General features: G+C 55.1%; 1 protein-coding gene across 1 annotated transcript in view; it reads left to right on the top strand.

Annotated features, from left to right (window-relative positions):
* Positions 1 to 15,695, top strand: part of PTPRN2 (protein tyrosine phosphatase receptor type N2) — a 595,476-nt gene that overhangs the window by 476,641 nt on the left and 103,140 nt on the right. The window contains exon 13 of the mRNA XM_076006762.1: positions 6,501 to 6,713. Within this exon, the coding sequence (XP_075862877.1) occupies positions 6,501 to 6,713 (213 nt within the window). The remainder of the gene's footprint in view (positions 1 to 6,500; positions 6,714 to 15,695) is intronic.

The following is a 15,695-nucleotide window of genomic DNA, read 5'->3' as shown; positions in this document are numbered from 1 at the left end:
CGGGTGCGGTCCCACTTCCCGCACGGCGGGTCCCCGGCGGGCACCAGGCAGCCTCCCCCCCCCTGAAGCTGAGGGCGCAGCGTGTCGAGCGGTCCCGCCAAGCCAGCGGCCCCCGCGTCGCCGGTCTCAGATTTTAGGACGCCAGCGAGCGGGAGTGGAAGGAGATGGGAGCCCTTTCCGTCGTCGCAGGAGGGATGCCCGGCACACCGCCCGGCTCCCGAGAACACGGGCCCTAGGCCGCGCTGTGGGGCCCCCGGGATTCCGGGGGACGCGCGCCTTGTTGGGGACGTTAATCCCTCCCACCCGGCCGCGCTTTGTGGCTGGGGAGGCCCGGCCGCCGCATTGTCCGCTCCGGGAAGGGGCCCTGGCGGCGCCCCGACCTCTCGGGCTCTGAATACCCGCAGCTCCCGGGAACCCTCGGCCTTTTGTGTCCGGCGCTCGGGTCTGATCTTTCCGACCTCTGTGGGGATCTTGTGAGTTAGTGAGGGGGAGGGGACAGGCCGGCCCGGCGCTCGGAGTGTCGCGCCTCCGCGGGGTCCTGACCGGCGACGCTGGACAAGTCTTTGGGGTGGCGCTTCTCAGCCTGCGCCCAGGAGGCCAAGCAAACCTCCCAGTCCCCCAGGAGGGTCCGGTCCCCGCGAGGCAGGGACAAGGCCTCCCTTTCCGGGACCAAGGCCAGAGCCTAGCAAGGCCGTGGTCGTGGAGGCCCGCGCGCTCGCGTGACGTCTCTCAGGCCCAGGGATGAGAGCGCGTGCCAGAAATAGGCCCGGAGAGCTGGGTGCCCGAAGTTCCTGCTCCGCCTGGTCTGAGTTCTGATGAGATAAAAACGCTGGCCGTGACCCTGGCGGCGGCTGGGAAAGGTTCCCCGGGCGAAGGGCGCGATCGGCCTCGGCCTGTGCTCAGCTGGTCTCTTCCCGGGATCACTCCCGGGCCGGAAGCTAGTTCGCACAGGGGCGCCCACAACGTTGACATCGTAAATCTTCCCTGATATCTTAAAACAGAGACTGCTTTAAAACTGATGATTTAAGGGTGCTTAAGGATGGCAAATAGCATTTATTTTCTCTTTTGTATATTCATTTTCATGCACATTCCTGAAAAAGGTCAAGAAATAGCCTGTTTTTAAAAGAATATAATACCCCAAACTTATTTTCATTAAAGTTTATATTTAAGAATAATTATTTCTTGGAGATTCTTTTCTTTTGCCCATATAGGCTTTTTTTTTTTTTTGGCCACTTGAATGGCAGATTTGCAAGTACAATTTCATCTGCGCAGAGGAACAATAGCTTTCAGTTGCACAAAGGACTTCTCCCACCCCGAATTCAGACCGCAATGCCTCTTGCTCTGATAATAGCTTCTGAAAAGATTTTGTAATGCAGAGAATTAATACATGATTATTTCCGCCTGACTTCTCTCATTTATTAGAATTCTGTGGCGAATTCCAAATTAAAAATAGTTCAGTTAACAGCTTTAAAAAATACTTCTAAAATATTTTAAGATACCCCTCCCCCATATTTTTAAGTTTGGTCACTTGCTATGGCCTGAAAACTTAAAAAAAGAAAGAATTGATGAGCCTTAAAATGATAGTTACTATAATTTAGTAAATACATTTTAGTAAATTTAGAATGAAATTTCCAGATAATTCTAAGAGGATTCATCTAGCAAACCAAAGACAAACTTGTTATAGCAACTCATAAATGGTCTCTAAACTGATTTCTAAGTTTTACAGGGAAAAAAGTCTTTATAATCATAGTCACATAAATGCAGACAAACCCAAGATGAGGCTGGGTTGCAAATCAAATTCCTTAGAAAAGATACAAGTGAAAACATCAACGATATTAGAGGTTTAATACTAATGAAACTGAATGCTTATGTCCACGGGCATATTTGAAATCTGCAAATCAATGACTTAGAGAATGAGCTGCTCTTGTTAACTGGCTCTATCACACAACCTTGGAAAAATACTAAATTCTGCTACCTGTCAACAGATATTTACCATAAAGCTTTGCATTTGTATGGCTGTATTGGTTCTCACAATTGAGTTTGGGTACAGGATGTTCTCTTTTCTTTTAAGCTTACCACATGTACAGCTAAAAAAAAGTTCTGCAGGCTCCTTACCAGGAATGGCTCGGCCGAGCCTGGAGTGCAAGCTCCATGCCCAGCCACTGATAATCACAGATCAAAATAATTTAAATCAGTCAGGACAATGTATATGTGTATATCCTAATTTCTAAGGCACTTCCACAAACCGTCTCCATGGTCATACATTTATTTCGAATCACGGCTTTTGCAATACTGTATATTCTAAATTCGAGGAGTGGCAGGTACAGATGGCTGAGGGGGAAATATGCAGTATTGTACTCCGACTTACTCTCAAGATAGATCCAACCTGATATAAAATTGACTTAATTATTCCTGATGATTTTAAAAAGCCATGCTGTTCCCGCACCCCAGAACCGGGTGCTGAGGTGCTCTGTGCCTCTCGGTGGGGGCTGCCAGGCCCCCGCCAAGACAGCTGCTCCCCCACCGCCCTCCTGGCTTCCTTCTCCCCGTTCCAAACTCTCTCAGTAAACCGAGCTGCCACCCTGCGCTACAGAAGGAGGTGTTCTGCTTTTTAAAAGACGCCTGACTGTAAATGTCAAAGTCATAAATATTTAAACATCATTTTCTTTCAATTTCAAGTCAAGACTGATAAGATGCCTCCAATTAGGCTGCGCCGTGGCTGGGCAGGCCCCCAAGCGCCCTGCCGCCCACCTGAGCCGCTCGCCCTGGGGAGCCGGGCGCTGGGAGGGCTGAGGCCCCGACCACACCGGGTAGGGGCTGAGCCTCAAACTCACTTTTAAGCCCCATAGCAGGCTGATTTCTTTCTCTTAAAGCTTGTGGTTAGCAGGAGGGGGGTTAAGATTTTTTTTTTTTAACTCTACAAAAAGAAAGGAACTAAAGCAATTGTAAAGTTATTTAGAGGCAATGGCTATACCAAGAAGGGGAGTTCATTCTCATACTTTAAAAACCATTAGAATTTCTGTAAATATTCGTTTCTTCCGGGATTCTTTAGACCAGACTTGCAGCCAACATTTTCCCACTTGGACCCTCCTGCCCAGCGCTAGGTAGGTCGTCTGGGGAGGAGGGAAGCCCTGGAGAATCATTTTCTCGGTTTATCTAGGGAGCCCCGGGCCATTCGGTTTCCCGTCAGGCCCTAAGACCCAGCGACCTCAAAGTCAGGCTCTGCTGACCCCAGCTGGTCTCCTTGTCCCCTGCCGGGTTGTTCTCCCCACCCCCTGGGGAACCGTCCCCTCGCTGGAGCCTGGCACTGCCCATCTTCTCTGAGGTCTCCGAGGTCCCCGCGTTCGCTGCCCCAGCGCCACCGGTGCCCACCCAGCCTCACCTACCCTCTCCCTCAGGCTGCAGGAAGGGTCTCCCTCCCGGGGAGGAGAGCCGGGGCAGGTCCCCCCTGCCTGGAGACCACCCTCAACCCTGCTCCACAGGGGCTTGGGCCCAGGCAGCGGGAGCCCGGAGAGAGAGCGGGACACGGGGAACCGGGTCCCCTCTTCTCCTCCCCCTCCTTCCTTTCTCCTGTGGGGCCCAGGGAGGCGGGGCCGAGGCTCTTTGGGCAGCCGCTCTCCTTGACATTTTTCTTTGACCTTTGAGTAAATCCGAGTGCGCCAAGCGAGGGGCAGTGGGGCAGGCCCTGCTCCTCTTCGTGTGGAAGGTCATGGCGACCGTCGGTTTCTGGCGAGAAAGGACCAAGCCAACCTCGGCGGCCTCGTTCAGGCCACCCTGCCGCCCTGGGAAAAGCTTCGGCGTTGTCCCCGGTGACCGCCTGCCCGCGGTCTCTCGGGTGCCACGCAGGCCTGGCCAGGTAAACGCGCGGGCACCCGCCGCCTGCCTCCGTAGTGCAGCTCCTGCGCGTTCACCGCCTGCCACCTGGCCGGAGCGACAACTGGGCAGCGTTTGTGCCCAGCTGTTTGTACTCGGGGATCCGGCGGTCACCCTGTGAGGCTGGACCCCCGTGTACCCGACGCCCACAGCCCAGGTGGGTCTGTGCTCCCGGAGGTGCGAGTGGGGCCGTCGGTCGGATGCGCACTCATGCGTCTGCTACATGCGGTAGCTCTGCAAGTCCCCTCAGAGCCAGGCTGGCCACCTCGCGCGTTCGCCTCCCGTCGCGGAGCAGGAAGGTTCGGGAAGTCCCAGTTCCCAGGCGCAGTCAGCCACGTGGGCGCGCCGGGTTCTCCCGACGCCTGGGGATGCAGTGGACTGCGCCGGGGCGGGGTAGACTGCGCTCAGTGACTGCCGGATCGCTTTGCCTGACGAGGTAGTAGGGGGAGGACTGCCCGGCGCCCCCTCCGCGCGTCGCGCCGCTTCCTTTGTTGTTGTCCTTTCCCCATTCGGCCCAGGCGAGGCGGGTCCTGCAGGAGGCTGGGGCAGCGACCGGGCTTCCCTCGGTTAGAGGGATCTGGCGAGAGGGGGCGCAGAGCCGTTGCTCGGAAACGCCCTCCAACCTAGGTGTCAGTTCGGGCCTCTGCCACGGGTGCGGGTGGGACCCCCTCATGCTGGCGGTTTCTGGGGGCGTCCCCAGCCCGGGTGTGGGCGGCTTCTCCCGGCCCCCGCACGTGCTCACCGGCCCAGGAGGGCTCCGAGGCTCTGGCTACCTGCACCCGGCGCCGCGAGGCCGGCGCGAGGCCGCGCGCAGGGCGGAGGAGAACCTAGCCAGGGGGGCCGGCTCCCCTCCCGCCCCGCCCGGTCGCGGGGCGCCGAGCTGGGTCCCTCGGTTTATTTATGTGGTTTTGGCTCGCGCCCCGCGCGGGGCGGGGAGAGGGTGCGGAGGGGCCAGGCGGCGGGGTGGGAGCCCGGGCTGCCAGGGGGGTGGTTCGGGCGTTCCGCGGAGTGGCTTCTTTCTGGAATTAACTGTGCTGGCCCCAGAAGGAGAGGCGAGGGGGAGGGGAAGGGACTGGAGGGGGCGGATGGGGAGGGCTCCGCCTGCGCGCGGAGGGCAACTCCGCGCACCCGGCCCGCGCGCCTGGGGCCCTGCGCTCGCCTCCTCCTCCTCCTCCTTCTCGTCATCGGCCCCTCCCAGCCCCTCCCCGCCGTCTCCTCCCCTCTCTCCGACTCCCTCCCTCCGCTCCCTCCACCTCCCGCCGCTCTCCTGCCGAGTCCTCCGAGCCGCGCATCCGGGCGGGAAAATCCGGGCGTCTTTTCCCATTTAACCCGCGTTTCCATTAACTCAGCCCCAGCACCGGCTAATCCGCTGCACCGAAGGCAAAAGGAGGCTAATTAATGACCAGCTTTTCCAGTCAAGACCGGCGATAATTGCTTTGGTGGCCGCTATGATTACAAGATAAAAATGGGCCCGGCGACACAGAGGCCCTGTGTACACTCGGAGGCAGGAGGAAATGAGGACTTGGGAGGCTGAATGCGGAGCAGAAAATCACTAATAGAGAAGAGATAATGAACAGGCCGGCCGGGCATTCATGGGGAAAAATCCACTTTGTTACCACGCGAAATCAGGTGGTGGAAGGAGTTCGCTAATTGTCCCGCGCTCGCCGCGAGCGGGACGCGCAGGAGCGCGCCGCATCCACCCGCGCCCGCCGCGCGCTCCTCCCGGCCCGCCCGCCCGTCCTCCCGCGGCGGCTTAATTGTCGCTAATGTGCCTTCTAATGAAGCTAATGAGGGGAGAGTGTGCGCACCTCCGTGCACGTGGAGAGTGACAGTCACCAAAAGGATTTACTCAAATTTTTAGCGTCGTTACCCCTCCCCTCTCCCAGGAAACAAGGACAATCTAACGGAGTTTGAGAGCCTTACTCTCACCGTCGCTGAGAAGTGAACTTCCTGGACCACCCTGTTCCCTGCGACTTGCTGTTCGCTCTTCCCTTCAGGGAAAAACACTCGGGTGCACAGCGCTGGGGCTGGGGTCTGCGCCTGGCCGGCCCTGGCGCAGAGCGCGCCTGGAGCTGGGGGCTCTGCCGCTCGCTGCCTTTGCAGCCGGCTGGAGCCTGCTCCAGGAGGCCAGGCCCCCCAGGTGTTAGGGAGTGTCCCTGTGCCCGGCGCTGGCTGTGCAGACTCGGCCCTCGGTAGCGACCTACCGTGCAGGCTCCCGGCCTCCAACCGCGCACTCCACCCCACACGGGCTGTGCACACCCGGGGGGAATCGCTGTACCTGTTTAAAAGGAGGGATGCACACCTCGTTTTGCTTAGAGTAGCAAGGAAACTGTCCAATACTTTACATAAATTTGAAATGAAACAGTCACCACTGAGGGGGAAAAAAGTGATGCCTCTAACTTTTCCTCTTGAAAACGCTGCAATCTGTGGTGTGCTATTTTGGAATCACTTCTGCTCCTCCTCGGAGGGGTGCTGTTCCGCGCAGCCCTCCTGTTGTCGCTTCAGTGCCAGCGCCCAAGCCGTCCTGTTGGTGGAGCTTCCCGCGCGTCAGCCATGGTGGGGAGGACGGGTTTTTTGGGAGGTCTGGTTTGCGGAGGACTAACGTCCCCCCCCTCCTTGTTCTGCAGGGGAGCAAGGTCAAGCTTCTGCCTCACCAGGCGGAGCAGGAGGACTCGACCAAGTTCGTGGTGCTCACCTTGGTGTCCGTGGCCTGCATCGTGGGCGTCCTCCTGGCCTCCGGCCTCACCTACTGCCTGCGACACGCCTCCCACCGGAAGCTGAAGGAGAAGCTGTCGGGACTGGGGGGCCACCCGGGCACAGATGCCACCGCCGCCTACCAGGTAAAGAGAGGCTTGCCCCGGCGATCCTGGGTTTTATCAGTTGAACAGGCGGATCATTCCGCCCCTCTCGGCCCCTCCCCCACCCCCAGCAGTTGTTCATTTATGCAGAGTTTGGGTTCCCTAACGATGACAGTTTGAAACTTCTCATTAGCATTCATGTAAATACCTTGCAATCACAGCTTTACAGCTCTGGATTAATCTTGTGCCGGTCTTGGGTAGTCTCACGTTAGCTACGAAAGCAGGTTGCTAATTAGAAAACGTGGAAAAAAGTACAATGCATGAATTATGTATTATCTGTTATCTTTCTGAGTTTGGCCACCATTAATGAAAAATGCCAGAGTTGCAAGATAAATTGGCGTGTGGATGTTTGATGATGTCTCTTAAATCATCGACTTCCTCGGGGTCTCATATGAAAAGATCCTTTGACCTGATCCGGTGCCGCCCTCTGCGATTATTTGGATAAAGTGCAATCTAATGCTGATAGATGGGTGGGGGAGGGGGGAGGGGGGGGAGACCGATCAGCTCCAGGACAGCAGTGGCTGCCTTGTGCTGGAGCCATGGAAACGCCACAGGCACACCTGGAAGTGAGTCAGAAACCCAGGAGAGTGTGAGGAAGGCAAGTTTAGGCCAAATCGGGCATAACAAAATTCACAAAATTTTTGGAAGTTCTATATAGCATACGTGCCGTATTTAATAACGCCCTGTAATGAAAAGATGCCTTCAGTTCTAACAGCAGGGCAAACACAGAGAATGTGCAAGTCAGAGCATCTGATTTCTTTTGCTAGAATATATTGTGTAATTCCAAGTATATGTTCCCATTTGCGAAAATAGAATGGTTTACCTAATAACTGTTTTAAAAGTTTAATCAATGTGTATTTGTAAGAGTTTCCCCAGTTGGACTAGATCCTTTGTTTTTTGTAGTCACATGATTATGTTGTGTCATATGTCTTATAAATAATTAATCGTATGTTACAAACATATGTAAAGTAAATGCAATGCCATCAGTCACACGGGCAGCCTCCCAAGCTCTTTCCAGAAGATACTGTCCAGCAGTGCCCGGCAGGTGCCCTGTGAGCTCACCTGAGCTGCCTCTTCTGGGCTCTGTGGGCAGCCCTGCCCCTGGCCCCATGAGGAGTTGGGAAGAATTTATAAACTCTCCATGCTTAAAAGAGGCCAAGGGATAGCTTTTCCTACCCACTTAAAAATTCTTAGTGTTGTCAGCAAAGGGAGGAAACCTCCAGTTTTCTGGAAGGGGTCGCCTGCCAGGCCAGGTGTCGCTCTCTGATGAAGAAACGGCAGCTCAGATGTGTTGAAGATGGCATTTCAGGCACAGTGCATTGCTGTGCTTCAAAGCAAAAGAAAAAGCACTTTTGAAGAAGCAGTCTGGAAAAATGTCACGTAAACTAGGAAGAATTTGTCCGGAAACTCTATTGCGAGGGACTCTCAGTACAGGACGCCAGGTCTTCGGGGCCGGGCCTGTGTCAGGACATAAATAAATTATCACACCAGTCCTGTTCCATGCATAGCGGGGAAAGATCATACAGCCGTGGGTTTTTAGAAAGCACGGCATCCTTTGATACACTTTGAAATTCAGATATAAAATATTGATAGAATGGAAAGGTTGGACTTGCATGCAGAAATGATTAATTTTAAAAAATGCAGGTTGAAAATGCATACTTAGAACTGAGAGTTTGTGATAATTAACAGAAGAAAAAAAAGTCTTCCCAGTGACAGCTCTAATTAATAGTATCTGTAATTAAAATCACGCCCTTCCAGCAGGAAAATTGTTTGAATTTCTTGGAGTGACCTTTTTGCTGTTCCTCCTGAGGGCATGGTGGTTAAGTTGATATTGATTTTATAATGAGCTCTGGTTTGTTTAATAAGAATCTATAATCCGGACAATAAATGAAATGTATGCTTTTCTTCCATCCAGATTAATAAAAAGGAGAAAAAAAACCACTTTTTCTCTTAAAAATATGATCTAGGAAAATTTGGAGATGACATGATTATACAGATGTTTTGTTGGACTTAGCTTTGAAATCACTACAGAATGCCCTTTGGGGAACGGCTTTGATGAAATGTGGGGGTGCCCCATCGAAGCGGGTGGTTTACTGGAGAGAAAGTCCCAGTTGCTAAGCTGTCGTGTTGTTTTGGTTTGTTTTTTTAGCAGAGCAGGACTCAGCAAATAAGGATAGGGATTACCTGATTTTCAGCTTTAAATGTAGCTGAGTAATGTGTTAAGGACTCATACAATTACAGTTACAAATAGAGGGCATTTACACTGGTAAATGAAGCAGGTATTAATTCACTAATGTATCTGAATCTCATTTGGGTTTTCTATAGCTGCAGCGAGTTCCCCCTTCCAGTTTAAAAATCTGTCCGAAAAGATGTTTGTTGTTTTTTTTTTTTTTTTAATACTGCAAACATAAAACAGTAAATTTCAGGAAAAGTATCTTGTTGCATCAGTGCATTTATTTTTAAATCAAAGCACCTTCTGTACTTTGCTAATTCTGTAATGAAAGTAAGGCTGTGAATCGTAATTCTGGTCGTTGGATTGCGAGGAAAATTGAACAATTTGATATTATGCTTTGTTTCATGGGTGTATCATAGAAATACCCAATTCATTTTCTTAAAGTTTCTGAAAAAGAGAAAGAGTATTGTGTAAGTTGGATTAGAAGTAAGTAACCCAGGAGTGATAGAATGGTAGGTGGCATTATAATAAGCTTTATTAATATCAGAATACGAAGTTGCCCTTTAAACAAAAGAACTAAGTGTTCTCACCAGGGGAAGCAAGGCAAGGTGCGGAGGCCTCCTGTCGGTAGGGGGAAGACGGCAGCTCAGGGGTGGTATTATGGGGGAGACACGGGGGTTCAGCTTGTGTTCCCTTCTTTCCCAGGGGTGCAAAAGATGAGCCCCTGGGTCCCCAGCTGAATAGCACCAGCGTTAGTATCCTTGCGAGATGCTTGGGCAGGGACCGGGAGGCCCCTCGGTTGTTGGCCCTTGCTAAAGCGCCTGTCTGGGCCGCCCCAGCAGTGCACCTGCCCCGCAGGTGTGCCCCACCTGTGGGCACGGTTCCCAGTGAGGGCCTTGAGTCCCGGTGGCGCCGTGGAGTGTTCTCGAATGGTCAGAGGCTTTTCTTAAACTGGTTCCAAAGCAGTAAGCAGTGCAAACTGTTAAGTTCTAATGCAAGCATCTGTAGCCATTTTTACCTGTTCTTCCTCACAAGAGAAGTATTTCCTAGGCAGTCAGGATTTTAGAGGTGTGTGTGTGTGTGTGTGTGTGTGTGTGTGTGTGTGTGCGTGTGTGAGCTCTTGTTTGCCGCACCTGTTGGGGAGCAAATCTTTTTTAACAGACTTATACTTTCGACATGGACCAAATATCAATCCCATCAGATAATCCAGCAAAGTTTAATTTGCTGCAACTAGAAAAAAAATGGGTATATTAGCTTCCAGAGTAATTGAAGTATATTTTTAAAGGTCATTTGCTTAACAGAATGCTGCCACCAAGCTTTTCTCCACTGTTTTAGTGCACTGTGTATTTCTTCTAAATACATAAAACAATATGTTAATATTTGGATTAAATCTGTACTTCATTATCTATAAAAGCCAATTATGTTTACTTTCATTCTTTTTTTCAAATTGGCATAGCATGTCATAAATATGTACGTGTATATATACATATACACACATATGTACTGTGTGTATATATACATATACACATATGTGTGTATACATATACACACAGGTACACACACACTAAGGATAATCGAAGGCATGAAAGAACTGTGGCATTTGGTGCCAGTATACTTTGTGCATTTTTTTCAGGTAGGTGTCCTATTTCTTCGCAAGGTGATTGGGTAAAAACTGTGCCAAAAATAAGTCGTTAGATGATTAGAAGACATCCTCCTCCTTTTTCTCTCTGAGTCCCTTTGAATGTTACTTCCATTGCTTTGAGGCTTTGATCATGTCGGAGCAGCAAGCTTAGTATTCTGCCAGCCAGCCCACTCTTCCTTCCCCGACGTGAGGGCAGAGGCTCCTGCGGCATTTTCGGCAAGTTCTCTTTTGATGGTTGATTTCACAAAACCCGGCAGGCCTCCTTGTGTACTTGGAGGCCTCTGGAACCAAACCCAGAGGCAGGCGTCCAGGCCATGGGACCTCCTGTGCACAGAGCCACTAAGTGCGCATCGTGGCGGCCACGGCTCCCACGGGCACGCGGCGGTTGGTGTGACCACAGCGTGTGGTGGCCACACGCGTGGAGGGTGCCCGTCCGTGACTCACGGCCGCGTCCGGGAGTCCAGATGTGCCAATGTCTCGCCACTGGCAAGGGGGGCTCAGCCCCCACAAGGAGAGGACGGGTCACAAGTGGGTCCATCCTCTTGGGCTTTGAAGTAAAAGACCCTTATTTTCCTGAGTGAGTTTACTTTATTGTAACTGGTGTCTTCACAGGTACTAGAATCAGGACAGTCAGAGTTAAGTTGCAAAACGGTGAATTATCCTGACCCCGCCACGAGTTTCCAGGAAAACCTTTCTGGTGTCAGTCCTCTGTCTGTCTTAGAATGGCTTTCCTTGCTTTATATTCAAAATAATATTTTTTTGCAAATGTCTAACAAGCAAAGTCTGTCCTGCTTCAAAAATGAAAGGATGCCCCCAAAGTATTATTCAAGGACATTTCTTTTTATTATAACAGAGTCAAGCCTGAGAATTGGAATTTTTCTGATTTCACATTTGTAAGCGTAGCTGATGACACAAACGTCTGCATGTAGAATTCTCTTGGAACTTTCAAAACACTGGCTGCGTTTTGCAGGTGTGTGTGTGTGTGTATGTGTGTGTGTGTGTGTGTGTGTGTCTCCTCGGACAGACGCGGGCTCCGTGGGGGTGAGCCCTGGTCACGCCCCTCCCGTGCTGGGGCTCTGGAACCCTCCCCAGGCCTTGCTGTAAGTCAGCAAATGCTAAGTCGTCGTTCTATCGGTGCTAAATCCCATGCCTTTTGAGGCAATAGCGTGGTAAATCCAAGGAAAAGTTACAAAATTTTCCCATGATGGGGTAAGGGAACACATTTTGTCCCCAGCGTCCCGAGGACTTGGCTCGCCTGCAGGTATGTTCTGTTTCCAGCCATCGGAATGTAGCGCAGAGAAGCGGCTTTGTTTCTGAACCCTGTCGATACCTTTCACCTGGAGTCTGGATGTCTTTCTGGAAGGTGTCCACCTGTAGTGCATTTTCCTCATACATCCGAGACTCTCAGATAGGCAGTTTCCAAAAGCAGTGGCTGCCCGTCAGCACTGCGGCTCTGCCCTGCACAGCGCTTCCTCAAATACAGCTCCCGAGACTCAGAAATAGATCCGCACAGGACACCGGAGTCTGGAAGGATTGCCGGGGAAATGTCTAAACTTAAAAAGGAAGCACGTTGCTCTTCCTAATGCTGGGAAGCCAGCTCCCCGATCAGACGGTAATAATTAGATCAGACTTAATTAAAAATAACGGAGACCACTCAGTGAGATATTTGGAAAATAAAAGACCGGAATACCTAACACGTGAAAATTCGGAAGCCTGAGTTCTGTGGCTTCTTTTCGTTGCCGTGATGTTTATATACTACATTTGCTTTTTGTCTCTGTGGCTCACGAGACCTGCACATTATTTAAGCCTCTGCTGCGGAGGAGGCCACTGCCCGCCAGAGAGGAGGAGGAGGGCGAGGAAGGAGGCAGGGAGGGGTTAGCTTAGCCTCTGCCAGGTGCCTGGCCGCTTTGCCTGGGTTTCCATCTCAGCTCTGAGGGAGGAGAGGGTGGGGCTAGGGAAGGTGTGTGTGCTCCTAGGGATTTGGGCCGGGAGCAGGTGAGAAGGTGTCTTGCTGAGCGCGGGCAGTGGACTAGTTCACCTTGCCCATTTCACTGTCACAATCAGGGACCGCTTCCTTCTGGCACAAGTGGGAGCTGCTCGCTCTCAGAACGACGCCTTGCACACACCCACCGCCCTTTGAGAGCTCCTGTTCCTCCCCGGCCTGAGGGGTGGGAGGATGCCCCGGGGGCTTCAAAAGCCCACCCAGGGGGGCAAGCTTGGTCTGGCCCTGTCCCGCCTCTTTCACCAGCAGGCAGGGGAAGTGCCGGGTGAGCCGGGACTCGCGGGGTCCCGGGTGAGCAGGCGGCAGAGCTGCCTCCCGGCTGGCATCTCCCGCTGCAGAGACCCCCTCTCGGGAGACGGAGCCTTTCCCCCTCAATTCCCTGGGACGTCCTCCACCATCTCTCTCCCGTGCTGCGAGGAGCGGTGGGAGGGGTGGGCAAAGACGCGTGTCTTTTCTCCGCGGCTGATTTCTTGAAGTTGAGGCGTTTGCCGTGAAACCACGTGAGTCCGTGACTCGAGTGACGGTGCAGTCCCACGCTGGCAGATGCGGGGAGGGCGCAGAGCCGGTGGTGCTGGGCCCGCGGTGGCTCACGGGGAGGGAGGGGCCCAGGCTGGAGGGAGGGGCCACGCCGAGGGACTGTGGCGCACACAGCGGGGGCTCAGGCTCAAGGAGGTGACCCACCCAACCAGGGCCCTCCAGGGCGCTGCAGGAGCTGTGACCAGAGGGGACGGGTCCTCACAGTCGGGCGAGGGAGTTTGGACCGGAGGCGGGAAGCCCAGAACCTTCCTGCTCCAGGTCCCCACGGGTCTGTGACGAGGACACAGCCTGTTGTCTGTGGCCCTGGGGGACGGGTCAGCTTCCTGGTGTGGCCGAGGGTGACTCCAGGGCAAGAGCCACGTCCCACCCTCTCCTTCACCCCGCCCTGTTCTTCCCTCCTTGGTTTTATTTCCCTGTTGCTGTAACTCCTTTCTTCTCTGATGCGTACACCCAAGGAAGGAAGAAAGCTGGACGCTTTCCATTCCTGCAGGCGTCCGGCCCTGAGCTTGGGCCCACCGTCCGCACAGGGAGCTGGGGCGACACGGGAGGTGCCCCGGCGGCCCCGAAGCCCGGGCCAGGCCTGCGACTCCAGCTATGAGGCTCGGCATAAACGGCCGGCTGCACGTAGTGACCGCAAGTGCTCAGGGGCCGGGCGTTGGCTGGTGGAGGGGCCTGGATCCCTGACCCTCCCCTCCTTTTCCCAGGGAATGTATCCCGATATGCACTCTCCTTCCCACGGGCTGCTCTTCTCACACAGACCCCGATTTGGAGAGGCGGGCAGGTTTTCCGAACCGAAACCTAGGGCTGCGCTCTGCCAAGAAAGCACAGGCTCTCAGGGAGGAAAACGGGAGGGAGGGCCCGGAACCCAGGCCGCCCGGTAGAGCCCGGGACGTTTCGGGGAGAGGAGGCGCCTCGGGAGCCGAGTCCAGTGAGCGCCCACCTGGTCCGGGGCCGCAGGTGGATGACGCCCGCCCTGGGGTGCTGCCGCAGGCCTCGGCCACCCCGCCGGGGGCGTGTCACCCGCCGGCATGAGGGGCTTGGCGGGAGGGAAGGCCCTGTGAGGCGGGGCGTGGCGGGGCCTGGCGTGTGCTGGGCCTGCCGCTCTGCGCAGGATGTCGGTCCGTCCGCAGGTGCAGCAGGTGTGGGCAGGGGAGGCTGGAGGGAGGGGCGGGCAGTGTAGACACTGGACTAAACTGGGATTTAAAGATAACCGGCAGGAGGGTGAGCAGGAGGCCGTAGGGGGCGGGTGACAGGGGAGCGTGGCGTGGACAGGAGGGACTGTCCACGGGGAGCGTAGCAGACCCGCGGGCCCTGGCTCTAGTTCCGAGGCGTCTACTCCCAACTGCTGTGGCTTTTACTCTCCTGGTGACTGTGGAGCCGGCTTGGGGCAGGAGGGCGTCACTCTACGTGGGGGGGTGCCGTGGGCGCTTCTTCAACCCGGGCCACGCAGACCCCCGGCCAGTGGAGCCCCCACGAGCAGGGGCGAATGCTGGCGGGGCGGGGTCCCCTCCGGGTGACAGCTCTGCGCAGGGCAGAGCCCCGCAGCCGCGCACAGAGGTGGCTGCTCTGGGAGGCTCGCTCTGGGGCCGCGGGTCCCCGGCCCTGCGCCCGCGTGGAGCAGGCCTCCTCTCCGCCTCGCCGTGACGGGCGCGCGAGGACGCGTCTCCCTGGTGAACGGCGTTATCTGCAGCGAGACGCATGAGCCTGTCGGGAATAGCAAAGCCCAGCTCTTGACAGCACTTGTACCCGGCGTCGCGGGGGCCGGGCGTGGCGTGCGGGGCGGAGGAGGGGCGAGGCCGGGGCGCCAGGCGTGCAGGCGCTGCGTGCTGCGAGACAAGGACGCGCTGGGAGAGCAGTTGCACACTCAGAGCAGGGGGCACGGGGCAGGTGAAAGAGGTTTGCAAACGTCAGAGTCAGAGGACCCCTTCGAGGACAGGAATAGGAAGCCCACCTCGGCCAGTAGCCTCCAGCGAGAAAGATCCGGACCGTCCCTCCCCTGCCCCGGCCGGCCCTGCGCCGGCCTCCCTGCTCTGCGGGGCCCCCAGGCAGCAGCAGCATCGGGTGCTGGCTGCCGCCCACGTCCCCGCACACGCGGGCGCCTGGGGCTGTGCCTGGTGGGGAGGACGTGGTGTTGGCCGGTGGGTCACGCCAAGGCACGGGGGCCGCGGAGAGCCCCGGCAGCCCTGGGACCTGGGATGGATGAACTGGGAACTGGCCCGGAAAGCGTCTGCTCACAAAGCTGGTTTCTTCTAAGGGTAGAACCACGTTTTCCGGAACAGCAGGGACAGCAGAGACTTTGGGTTCCCGTTAGAGGAGGACCGGTCTGCGGTGGTGAAGGGCTCTCCCTGGCGTGCAGGGCGGGGCAGGAGAGTAGCCGAGGCTGGACTGTCGGGAGGAAGACAGTGTGGCTCTGCGGCTCGTGTTGGGCAGGGAGAGTGTGGGCTGAGCCCAGACGGGCCTGCAGGGCCAGGCGGCTACTTCCGCCCTGTGCAGGACTCGGGTCCGTGGGACGTCACAGTCCCTTCTGCAGGTGGCTAAGTCACGGCGTTTCTGGCTGCGCTAGAGGAGCTGCAGTGTTTTTCTCCCCCATCAAGTGAACCTTTCTCAAAC

This window comes from Microcebus murinus, chromosome 9, assembly GCF_040939455.1.
Source record: "Microcebus murinus isolate Inina chromosome 9, M.murinus_Inina_mat1.0, whole genome shotgun sequence".
In the NCBI taxonomy this organism is placed as follows: domain Eukaryota; kingdom Metazoa; phylum Chordata; class Mammalia; order Primates; family Cheirogaleidae; genus Microcebus; species Microcebus murinus.
Note: the sequence above shows the minus strand (reverse complement) of the source record. Positions and strands in the feature narration are given on the sequence as shown.